The sequence below is a fragment of the Maniola hyperantus genome, chromosome Z (genome assembly GCF_902806685.2).
Source record: "Maniola hyperantus chromosome Z, iAphHyp1.2, whole genome shotgun sequence".
Taxonomy (NCBI): Eukaryota; Metazoa; Arthropoda; class Insecta; order Lepidoptera; family Nymphalidae; genus Maniola; species Maniola hyperantus.
In genome coordinates this window covers 3602770-3615667 of record NC_048564.1, presented here as the reverse complement: position 1 = coordinate 3615667, position 12898 = coordinate 3602770, and the positions used below count along the sequence as shown (strand labels likewise).

Below are 12898 nucleotides of genomic sequence, written 5' to 3'. Positions count from 1 at the left end.
AGGGGGGCGCTGTTGGAGAACAAAGGCTTAAAATATTCAAAAGCCATTTTAAAAATTATATGAAATATTTCATGTCGAAACTACGATTGAGTACTACCCATAGAGTTGAAATGGCGCGTGAAAAGTCATTTTGTACGGACTATAAGTTATTTGAGCAGTGTTACCTTGTCTAGGCACCCTGGGCAGGGTAACGGTGTCCGCGGGTCAGACCCAGTATTGGTTGCGTCTTAGCATTGGATTCGCAGGCGCCGCGCCCGGCGCTCGGATAGGGTACGCGGATTCACTCGCTTCGTAGCTGCTCCAGTCTTCAGCCTTCAACATGATACTTGGTTAGTATTTAATATTTATTAGTGTCCAACCGAGGTGGAGGGTTGTCCCAGTAAAAAAAATATGGAAAACGCCAAGAGCAAGTATCGAAAGGGCGCCCTCGCGCAATTCGGTCCATATAACCGAGAGGTTGGTGGGGCCATGGGACGTGGAGGGTTGTCCAACCGAACCTTCGGCTTAAACCATAAAAAGCACCTTCAGCCAATTCGGCTTCGGCCAAAATGAGCAAAAGTTTCGCCGATGCCGAGGATTTCTAGCAAGCGTCGAAATTGAACGAACTGTTAGGGCGTTCGCGCACTCATTCGTATTTGTTTTCGTAAAAATACGATCCGAAGTGGCCGTCATACAAAACGTATGTATGCGCTCAATTGATTCGTATTTTAACTTCTTCTTCTTCTTTCTCTTCTAGTGCCATCTCAAACTGGAGGTTGGCAATCATTAAGGCTAACTGGATTTTGTTCACCGCTACCCTAAACAGTGACCTTGTACTCATGTTGAACCAATGGTGAAGGTTCTTCAAGCCAGGGTGTTCTAACTGATGCCTACGTATTTTGACGGGTCCGTCATACGTAAATACGATCTAATGTATAGTCCGTAAAAAAATGAATGGGTCAACTGTCATGTTAAAAGTACGGTTCACTTTTAAAAATAAGGCTTTAAATCCTACTTTTGACATGAATTCTGACACAAAAAATTAAAACGGCGCGTGAGGAGTTAAATTTTACGCGTTACATGTACATTTTGTGTAACGGCCACTACTCGTATTTTTACGAAAACGAATACGAATCGAATAATGATTGCACAAACGCGCTTAGGGTGCTTACATAAAGTAGGTTTCTGGTACCTAAGGTAGTATCTAACGGCCTGTTCAGTGTCATCATAATTTACGGTGAGAAGCAAATTTGTCGTGCATTTTTAAGTAGTAGGGGATGGAACTCACGTCAGTATGGTCTTCAGCGCCGTATGGGTACCGCGCGTTCAGGTCCGGCAGACCGGCGTCTGCCAAGGGAGTCACTTTACACGCCACGCTTCCTCCAGAAGGTAGGGGTGTACTTGCGCCCGTGTGCACCGACTGCTCCGATGATACGTATCTGTGTTCAGGAAGTGAAAATACTGACAATGTAATACTGTAAATAAAAAGCAGTCAGGGAAACTGCCGACAGAAGTGACAACTTAAGGTCCAAACTTATTTGCGCTGAGCTGCGTGACGCGACGCGACGCGGGAGCGCCTTACTCCACACAAACTGATGTAAATAATATTTTTCTCATACAAATCCTCCTAGTTTTAGAAATACGAAAGTGTGTGTCAGTCCATTACGGCCTTTCGCTTTTGAAAAAATCAAGTTTTCAAGGGATACTTAAATTCACATTGACCATAATGTAACCATTATATTTTAAGTTTTTTATTCAAACTGACATAGCCCAAACTATTAGCAAGCTGAAGTGGCAGTGGGCAGGTCATGCCTGTCGTAGAGGCGATGACCGTTGGAGCCGGAAAGTCCTTGAGTGGAGACCGCGTTTAAGCAAGCGTAGTGTGGGACGCCCTACAGCACGATGGACCGACGATATAAAGAGGCTGGCGGGAAGTGGCTGGATGAGGAAGGCTGAGGACCGGGTGTGGTGGCGCTCTTTAGGGAAGGCCTATGTCCAACAGTGGACGTCCACAGGCTGATGATGATGATGATGATGATTCAAACTTAACTTTATAAAGTGCTTTTAAATCGACAAGTGAATCTACTACTGGTTCGGAGTACCCTTTCTAGTTTATTACTAGTCTATAAGGAACATGAGCACAAGAAACTTGGCTAATCCATACTAAACTTGGAAATGCGGGTCTGACTTTTTCACGGCCCATCCGTTAAACCGATTTTGAGGAAATTTGATACAAAGAAAGCTTGCATGTTGGACCTACTTTTTAAGTATTCCGGAAATCCGAAAAGTTACGGTTAAAGAACTTTATTTAAGTTCCAACGAAATTTAAAAAAAACCTAAATTATCGTGGTCGAAACTCTGGCATCATCTATAGTCGACGCATTTTAAACTGAGTCGTCGAGTTATCTGTCTGAAACAGATAGATAACTCGACGACTCAGTTTAAAATGCGTCGACTATAGTAAACTAATATTTTCCAATACCTTTTAATAGGCGGTGTTGCTTGAGTAGGTGAAGGCATTAAATGATCTGGTGGACGAGGCAGCGGTATGGGAGCAACAGCGCCCTGGCTTTGTCCGTGGATCTTGACCAGCGCATTCTGTTCCCGCATGAGGTACCGACGACATTTCAGCAGGCCAAATATCACTATGATCGCTAAAACAGTTCCTAGTAGTGCCATTACGACCATCATGTAGTAGGACGCCGATTCACCATTGGCCACCTGGTTGGTAAAAAAGTTTTTTCTTTTTAGGGTACCTCCAGGGGAAAAAAGGGATTCTTATAAGATCACTTATGATCTATGTAGTTTTGTATGTCTGCCTGCCAATACCAGAGGAAAAAAAATCAGGTAGCAATGTCTTATAGCACGAGTAAAGAGAAAACTCCGAAAATTGTCTGATTTTTGTGGTTACATAATACATATTATATAACTTATCTTAACTAACAAGAATCATTGAAACTGATATTCAGAATTCAAAAAAACCCACAACACATAGATACGGGTCAGTAATTAATTAGATCATTAATTTTAAAATAACTAGAGCCTTATGTAACTGTATCACAAATATTAAAAAGTCTTACCGGAATACCCTCATGACTTTCAGGGTCATTAGGCCCCGGTAGATTTTTCTTCTTCCCGCTGCCAATAAAAATTTTAAAATCACCTACGGCTGGCTGAAATAATGTAGCTGCTAGCAAAAATCTAAAACTATCCTCCAACCCGTTCAAATCACTAAGTTTCTTCTTTGGCACATAATATATGACGCCAGCTTTGACATCTTCGTGTGTGAAATAAGCAACCTCTCGCTCCCTCGCGCTCGTTTTTTCACCCGAACTCCGAATGATCTTTTTCAAAATTCCATATTTTGGTTTCTTGATTAACGTGTACACAGGAACACTGGACGTAAGCTTAGCCAATTCAGTGGCATCTAAGTTCGAAAGTGTTAGTTTTGCTTTTTCTGCTTCCACCTTCAAGTCGCCTAGTATCATCAGCGGCTGTACTATAACTTCTATTTTGAAGGGCATGGTCGAATTACTGTTGTGCACGTAAGCTATGAGATCGAAACTGTCATTCGCGGCGTTCATATCATTTTGCATATAAATAACAACCTTATCCATCAAATCCTTATGAGAAAAGTATGTGGCAAGATTCCTGCCTAGATAAATCACTCCATGTACTGGTTGTCCCGTTATATTGTACCAAACTTTCGACTTCTTAGCATTGGTTTCTATATATATTTGATCGGTCGTCATCGTGGCTACATTAGAACCCTGTTGCAAGTATATCGGGTGTAATGAAGTAGCATTTAATATGACAGGTAAAACGTCTATAGTGAAAACTGTGTATGTCGGTTTGAATTGACCATCCCATACTCTAAAATAAAAAGTCGCTGTTTGGAGTAGACCCGAATGTTCATATATAATTTTCCCATTATTTATATCTTCCTGAGTAAACTTGTTTATCGATTGAGCCTCATCTATTGTTTGGTTTTTCTCCCAAATAACAAGTCTACCTTGTGTGGGTCCACTGATTATATCGTATAAAATACCAGATGGGGCTGTATCTGCATCTTCAGTGAGTAAATCATTCTTTGTCAGTGTATAGTTTTCTCCTTGAACGACTTGTATCTGAGGCGTATCGGTGAGCAATCTGAATGGTTGATCGTTCACTGGTATGATGTTGATTGTTATGGTTACATTGCAGAGGAGAACGTAGTCTGGTAGTAAATAAAGGGCCATATCGATTTTGTCCTGTAAGGTATCGGAGTCATCGTGTTCATACGTCACAACACCATCTTCTAACTGAGCTTGTGTAAGGGAAGATAAGTATGGTTTAAGTTCGCCGTGTGACGGTTGAGACCATTGCGCTTCAATTTGAGGTTGCCTGACACCCGCTTGGGTTTCCAAATACGTTATAACGTTCGTAACGTTTACTCTTATCGGAATTTTATCACCCTCCTGAACTTTTGTAACTGGGACGTGCACGTATTTGGCTAGACCACCGGATGATACGGATATGTCAATATTAAATATTTGATCGGCTATGGGTTTGGCTAATGCGGTTTCCACGGTAAATATGAACGAGTCATTAGTGTGTAAGTCGGAGAAAGGATGCGTGTGTTCGTAATACACTATCGTATTGTTTATGTCTTGTTGTGTGAACTGCTTTATTGACCTGTGATGGTTTTCGCCGTTAAGCATTATAATTCTACCCAGCGCTGGGGCTCTATCAATTTTGTATACTATATTCCTCGTGTAGTCTGAACATTTCGACATAAGATGGTAGTTGTTAAGCGGCTCCCTCATCAAAGGGAAAACGCGCAGGGTATGCTTCCTCACCAACTTCAGCGACACTGATTTTGTACTAATAAGAAACGTTATTTTAGATAGTTCGTGAAGACCATCTGTGACGTTGAATATCATCTTGCCTTTGGAGCCATCTGTGGAAACATTTTCATCTTAAAATGCATTTTTTTGACAATAACTGATTAAGTATGGAATAAAAACGAAATAGTGGTGTCTATTCGGTCATACACATTTTTATAAACCAAGAGATCGTTAGATCTGTTGCCTTTACTATTAAGTAATCATCCTTATTTTATTCACTACTAGATATAATTCCAATGGCTCTTTTGTTTGGACGATGCGTGTATTACCTATTGTACGTTGATGATACTGTCAGAAACATTCCCGCAAGTCCCAACAACAACTGTACAAGGTTGCGTGCGAATGCATAGGTAACGAACGGACAAACAATATTTTTTAATAGATAGATAGGCACATCTTTGACCACACTCACATCTGATTCAATGTGAAAATGTGGCCACATTTTCACATTGAATCAGATGTGAGTGTGTGTAAGAGGGGAAGATGCCCATTCACTCTTTCTTTTGTGTAAAGGCACTAATATTGAACTAATGCACTTACTTTTTTTTTTAGAATAGAATAGAATACATTTTTATTCAAGTATGGATGGACGGATGGGTTCGAAACTAGTCGGGCTAACGTCGACTAAACACGTGAGTACAGCCGGGACAGATATTATTTAGAATGGCAATCACTCAAGGTAGTTTAAACGCTAAATTTAGAAATACTCACTTTTATGAACGAAAATGACTTGTCTACTATCGATATCAGCTTGTGTGAAATGATCGATCGGATTGTCAACATCACCTTTTATGGCAATGTAACCAGAAACTATATCCACGACTCTGATTGTGACATTCTTGAGTGGAGTGTCTATATCGTTAACATCTGTAACATGAAACAAAATGTAAGTTTTGAAAGTATACCTTAAAATGTATGGAAATACACCACTTATTCCCTGATCTTTCAGGTATAATGAATGAATGAATGAAATGAATATGAATATAGCCTCAATAGCTCAACCGGTAAAGGAGTGGACTGAAAACCGAAAGGTCGACGGTTCAAACCCCGCCCGTTGCACTATTGTCGTACCTACTCCTAGCACAAGCCTGACGCTTAGTTGGAGAGGAAAGGGGAATATTAGTCATTGAACATGGCTAACATTCTTTTTTTTTAAATGAATGTATGAATATTTATTTATTACTAAAAAAAATACATTTGACTTAAATGGAGTCCTGGCCCCAAAACTAGGAGATCCTGTATTATAGGAGCCAGTGCTTTCCCATACATAGTGGTTTTACTTAAAATTAATTAATAACAAATACAAAGATTGTGGGTTTGAGTAAGTTTGTGTATGTATGTATGTGTGTGTGAGTTGCTATGTGTGTGCTAGAGACCGTGTACGCGAGTGCCTGTGTCCCCTTCAGATGATATTTTGTGCAATGTATGTATTCTCTCTAGCCGGATGATCGCGAGATTCACGCCTGTCGCGTAATCACCCCGCCGTGCTCTGCAGTGAGTCGGCGCGCGGCGATGGGTTGATCATGATGATGAATACTTACAGAGTTCGTTCCTGGTAAAAGTAAATGTTCCACCTTCCCATACACAGAGGCCAGTATTTGCCGCAACTATGGGAGGTTCGTCATTGACAGGAACAATGTTTATTCTCACATAGAACGGCTCACTTTCCTTACCGCCCTCAGTTAGTGCTGATAGTTTTATTGAGTCCGAAGATTCCTCCGAACCATCGTTCACATACTAAAATAAAAACAATACATTCATAGGTAAAGATAGTTTAAAAAATGCTATTCTTATGTTTCCTATGCTGATGGTCACTGCCGCACTCAGAGTAGCTTAACCGTTACTTAAGTTTAGTTAAAACGAGACAGAGTTATATTATCTCTCACATAAATCTGTCTCGTTTTAACTCAATCTTAAGTAACGATTAGCGACTCTGAGTGCGGCTGTCATAGTTTTAGAGTAAAGACAGTGAACAAGTAAACCTAGTGTGGGGCACCCTCCAGCAAGATAATAATATAATCTAAATATATAAAAGGAAAAGGTGGCTAACTGCCTGAGTGAACTATTAACGCATACCTCAAATTACAGGACGGATCGGGCTGAAATTTGACATGCATATAGCTATTATGACATAGGCATCCGCTAAGGATTGTTAAAAATTCATTCCTAAGGGGGTGAAATAGGGGGTTGAAATTTGTGTAGTCCACGCGGACGAAGTCGCGAGCATAAGCTAGTAGATTATAATGTCTACTATAAAAACGTTTTGTACAAATGAGTTTCTCTTTCCTCTTTATGATTTGAATATTTTTTATGAAAGACTTTGTAGCCCCAGCTTAGCCTAGTATCTGGTGATAGCCTAGTGATGAAGGGTTAGGATTCCTATTCGTGAGTCCCAGGGTTTGATTCCAGGCATTCTAACTTTTACAAATTTCAAGGACTTACCATTATATTGCCCGAATTCAGTTTCAAAACGGGCAACAAACTGAGCTCCTGGTCAGCCATCACAATTTTACCATACTTCGGTTTCTGTAGCACTTTGTAAGAAATCACTTTACCGCGATAATAATCTGTCACTATCCTAAACAGATCCTGTTTCACACTGACCGATTCACCTTCAACAACTGTCAGATTTGAGGAGACCACGTAGAAATGTTCAGGTATAATTATCACTGTTAACTCGAGACTTCTAAGCCAAACTATTCCATTTGTGACGTCCATTTTGATTTTATCTCTCGTCCTATTAACCCCGGATTGGACGTACACTAAACGATTCAAGTTTATAATGGATTGGTCGAACATTTTAGTGTGGATGGGTTCTTCGTAGTTTTCAACCTCAATTGTGCCCGGTGTTGAAGAAATTTCAAGCCACCCATGGTAGGGGCCTTCGATTACTTGATAAACTATATATGAAGGCTCGATTTGAGGATGCATAACCTAGAACAAATGAACAAATGAAAATCGTTTCATTGTAAAATACCGTAAACCAAGCGAGAAAAAAAATGTACAAACAAGATAGTATTAGAAATAATTTATTTAAAAAAAATCAATTTCTTTCTATAAGTTAAGTTCTACCATGTTTCCTTGTAGACGATTTAGGAATTATAACTCAAAAGTACCTTTGATAATTAATTAATTAAATATCACTTGCTTTAACGGTGAAGGAAAACATCGTGAGGAAACCTGCATGCCTGAGAGTTCTCCATAATGTTCTCAAAGGTGTGTGAAGTCTACCAATCCGCACATAGCCAGCGTGGTAGACTATTGCCAAAACCCTCACTCTGAGAGGAGACCCGTGCTCTATAGTGAGTCGGTGATGGGTTGATCATGATGATGATGATGATGATGATGCTCTATGATAAGTATATTAGTATAAATACTTGCCTCCAAAATGTCTTTGGTAATGTTAACACTGGTTGACTCTTCAACAATGAGTGGTTTATTGGTAGTAATCCTCAAGGGTTCCCAGTAACTCGATGGGAATATTCTTATGGGATAGATGCCTTCACCCCATGCCTCCAAACACATCACTTTAAACCTAACAAAACAAAATAACATTAAGTTAATTTAATCTACATTTTACACTACCTACTCAAAAACTAAACGTACACTATGCGGCAGAAAATAATGTACATCGACCTTTAGAATGAGATTTGGGCTTTGTAGAGCGTTGTCTCTATCACTCATATGACAGAGACAACGATTACAAAACCCCTATCTCTTTCAGGTTATATGATAATTAATTAATTAAATATCACTTGCTTTAACGGTGAAGAAAACATCGTGAGGAAACCTGCATGCCTGAGAGTTCTCCATAATGTTCTCAAAGGTGTGTGAAGTCTACCAATCCGTACATGGCCAGCGTGGTAGACTATGGCCAAAACTCTTCTCACTCTCAGAGGAGACTTGCGGGGTGATTACGTAAAACGTTGCAGTAGCGACAGCAACGCGACAGCAGTAGCAATCCTCCGACAGTTCATTTGCTGTCTCTCTTCTTCTTTTTATTTTGCTTTGTGGCTATTGCTGTCTCTCTCTAGCCGGACGTTTGACAGCAATGATCGCGATATACGCCTGTCGCAAGATATGTAATCACCCCGCCGTACTCTGTAGTGAGCCGGCTATGGGTTGATCATGATGATGATCGTTACCTGAATAGATCAGTGGGAGTCTTCGGCTCCCTATGTCGGTATGCAACTCTGCCTGCAGCAATGTCTAATTGTGTGAAGGTGACCGCACCTTGGCCCTCACCAACCTCTATAGAACCGTGTTTTGGCTCTTGCGTCACTTCATAGCGAATGTCCTCTTCTAGACAGTTCATGTTTGTGTCCACCTAGGTTTAATGACTTTATTAATTTTATGAAGTAAAACTTGTTAAGGTGGAAGAAAAGGTCAGCCCGCGAAACTCAAATTTAATTTGGTTTTTCGCAATTTGTAAACTAATACGACAAAGTAGACTTATGGCATTCAAATTTCGCCCCTAGCAATATCATCTTCACAGGTTTATATAAAAATCTTTACTTGAAAGTGTCCAGTTTAAGAAATTAGTCAAAATAATGACTAATTTGTGAGTAGCTCACGGCAAACTCATAAGCCATAATGCCATAAGTCTACTTTGTCGCATTAGTTTACAAATTGTGAAAAATCAAATTAAATTTGAATTTCGCAGGCAGACCCATGTCTCTTGGGCCTTAAGGAAAAACTTAAGTGTAACTTAAATGTTTTTTCGGACAGAAATAACGTTAAAAAGTTATTTTCGCTTAAAATTTCGCCGCCAAACAGAACATCTGGTCAATGCCAAAAACAGACTTTATATAACCTAGATAGATAAATATATAACCAAAATTTAGTTTACTTACTTGCATGTCTCTGGTAGTAATAACGACCGCTTTGCCATTTTCAACAATTGAACCATTCGTTGGATACATTCTTATGAATGGTGGTGACGCTTGTATTTCCAAATTGCCATTTACATCGAACAAGCCATCCGAAATCCAAAACGCCATCTTCCCATACTCTTTGCCTTGGTGTTTGAAAAGTACGAGGTTCTTATTGATATCGTCTTGCGTGAATTGAGCAATTTGTTCAGACGGATTGTCAGCTCTGAATATACCCCCATTCGGAGGGTCTTTGGTATATCTTTGCACGGTATATATTATGTCTGACGGCTTAGTATCCAAATCTGCATCCGTGTAACTCAAATCTCGAGCAGTTATAAGCCTTGCACCTCCGTGAACTATGTGGAAGACCTTTTCACTTGTCCGCACTGGACTGTTATCATTTTTCAGTATGATGTCTATGTGGAACACTCCAACATACTGAAAATCTTCCGGCTCAGGGCTAAGTGCCATAAAATGAAACGAATCGTGTCTACTCTCTGAATCGTCATGCGAATAGTACACTCTATCAGAATTTAATTCTTGCAGCGTAAAGTATGTGGTGTTATCTCTAAGTATCTTCAAATTGTCACTGATAACTTCAATCTTCCCGTGTTTGGGTAAATGTGTGATATTGAATACAAGATTCGTGATGACGTCTGTTCGAAAATTCAGATGCGTTGCAGGTATTGCCATTCTGGAACCTTCTATCACTTGTAACCTTTCCAAAGTAGTGTGAACTCGACCTGATAAGCGGTCGGAGGTAAAAGACCCCGGCACATGTCTTATTGTCATGACACCAGTAATGTTTTCGCATTCAGTGGCTCCGACAACAAATGTGAATTCATCTTGTATGTGGGAATATGCTCGTCTATGTAATCTGTACCATAGTTGATCCAAGTCTATATCATGTTGTGTGAAAGTGCTGTGCATTTGCAAGTGATGTTTTCCTGAGGATAAATGTAGAATGCCGTATTTTGGAGGTTTCAACAACGTGAAGAGTATGCGATCGCCGGTTAAAGCCAGCGGCCTCGTTTTAAACCTGAGGTGTTGAGACGATATGAAGGCTTCTCTTGTATTGTTTAGCACTAACTCTTCATTCGTATATTGGTACAATTCGAGTTTGATAAAGGTGAGTCGAAAGTCGTAAAGCGTGTTCGTTCGTACAGTCCCCACGGAGGCCTTGAACTGTAAAAATAAAACATTCTATAGAAAACCTATTTGAAGAAAATTTTACTAACAAGGTAGAAAGATAAATAGTAACTTATCGAAAAATTGCTACTGGCAGTTTTCTGAGGAGTACAATAACTTTAACCAACAATATAAGCAAATGGTATACACAAGTCAGGATATGTCTACTTTGGTCTATACTGGTAGTCAAAGTTTAACCGAAACTATCTTTAACTGGTCATGCAAGAAAACCTAACTCCTAAAGCGAGGCTATGCGACAAATGTTCGAAAGGGGCGGACCAACAAGTTCCTGAAAGGCCAGCAACAATGCGCTGGCACAGTTCCTCTGGTGCTGAAAATGTTCCTGGGCAGGAGGAATCACTAAACTTAATTGACTCTTTGATACTAGCAATCGCCGATTTTTTTGCTGGTTCTTCTCGGTCGGAAAGGCTTTCCAAACCAGTGATAGATGCATTTGACGATTCAAAAGTACGTATAAAAGTTCATTTGAATAAAAAACTTTTCTATTCTATTCTAAAAAAAACCGGCCAAGTGCGAGTCAGAGGCTCGCACACTGAGGGTTCCATACTACAGTCGTATTTTTCAACATTTTGCACGATAATTCAAAAACTTTGATGCATAAAAATATATAAAAATTTGTTTTAGAATGCGCAGGTAAATCCCTTTCATATGACACCCCACTTGATATAGTTATTTTACTTCGAAAATTGAAAATACTAATTATTAGTTCATGACCACAATTAAATTTTTTTGTGTGATCTAACCCTAAAGTCACAGTTTTCAGATTTTTCCCCGAATGTCTGCTATAAGACCTACCTCCCTGCCAAATTCCATGATTCTAAGTCAACGGGAAGTACTCTGTAGGTTTCAGACAGACAGACAACAAAGTGATCCTATAAGGGTTCCGTTTTTCCTTTTGAGGTACGGAACCCTAAAAACCTCGGGTGACCCGCTTGCTCGTTTGTCGATGTTTATGTTTTAAAAATTCACCTTAAACTCATCATGCGTAGGGTTTCCAAGTATATGCATGTATCGTACACGGCCAAAGTTAACCATTTCGCTGGTAAACGAATCAACCGTCTGCCAAGTGCCATCTAACACTCGGAGACGTTCTACCACGCCAAACTGCGGTGGCTTCACTATGTCATACCTGCAAATAAATTTTCTTTAGTCTGAGGAGTCTTGGATTTTGATCTCTTAGGCGCCATCTCCACTGGCGAAGGAATCGCAACGAGTCCGATCTACTATGGTTGTGAAAAATCGTAAAGAAGTTTTCGTTAAAAATATACTCACTTGACATGTACGTTCGTTTCATCGGCGTTAGTCGCGAAAGTGAGGTTTTCTGCGGTGATTAACGCATACGAGTTGTGTACTAGAAAGACACCGGTGTTGTTGACCAGGCGGACTTGTAACGGTACTACTGAAATTCGGAGTATGCCTGGACCACTGGTTTCTATGCCGTCTGATACCTGCAGGCAAGTACAATGTTTTGTTGTGTGTGTAAACATTGAAGCAGTTTTTTTTTAATTTATAGCCTAGCGCTACAGCTCACGACAGTTCTGAAACTTGCAACAAACACCCGGGGCTGTACCTGTAGAGTGAGACGCAGAGAAGTTTTGTTGAGCTGCTTATCACTATTGGTGCCGTGGACGTATGATATGACACCAGCGTCTATATCCTGTTGCGTGAACGAGTCTACTGGCTGCCCGGACATTTCTACATGGCCACTGTTAAAAAAAACATCAGATTATTACTAGTGTAATATAAAATGACTGAATTCACGTTCAGGGTGAACACGAACTCTATCTCGGGTTGAATGAGTTTTCGACCTGTGACCAGTTCTACAAGTAAGACTTAGAGCGGGGGCACACGATGCGTTGCGGCGGCCGTGCGGCGCCGGAGCGATTTCGCTGCGTCGTCTTACATAGAAATATCTGTGGCATGTCACACGATGCGCTCCGGCGCCGCACC

General features: G+C 40.3%; 1 protein-coding gene across 2 annotated transcripts in view; it reads right to left on the bottom strand.

Annotated features, from left to right (window-relative positions):
• The window catches only part of kon (chondroitin sulfate proteoglycan 4-like protein), a 37197-nt gene that overhangs the window by 9545 nt on the left and 14754 nt on the right, over positions 1-12898 (bottom strand). For both annotated transcript variants that reach the window (XR_011238455.1, XM_034983339.2), the window contains exons 12-24: positions 12519-12654; positions 12221-12396; positions 11918-12077; positions 9719-10924; positions 9011-9192; positions 8247-8400; positions 7308-7799; positions 6407-6602; positions 5577-5732; positions 3060-4918; positions 2462-2700; positions 1268-1418; positions 165-312 (exon numbers count right to left, since the gene is read on the bottom strand). Coding sequence is in view for 1 of the 2 variants with exons in the window: in XM_034983339.2 (XP_034839230.1) it covers positions 205-312; positions 1268-1418; positions 2462-2700; positions 3060-4918; positions 5577-5732; positions 6407-6602; positions 7308-7799; positions 8247-8400; positions 9011-9192; positions 9719-10924; positions 11918-12077; positions 12221-12396; positions 12519-12654 (5215 nt within the window). In the remaining variant the exon portion in view is untranslated. The remainder of the gene's footprint in view (positions 1-164; positions 313-1267; positions 1419-2461; positions 2701-3059; positions 4919-5576; positions 5733-6406; positions 6603-7307; positions 7800-8246; positions 8401-9010; positions 9193-9718; positions 10925-11917; positions 12078-12220; positions 12397-12518; positions 12655-12898) is intronic.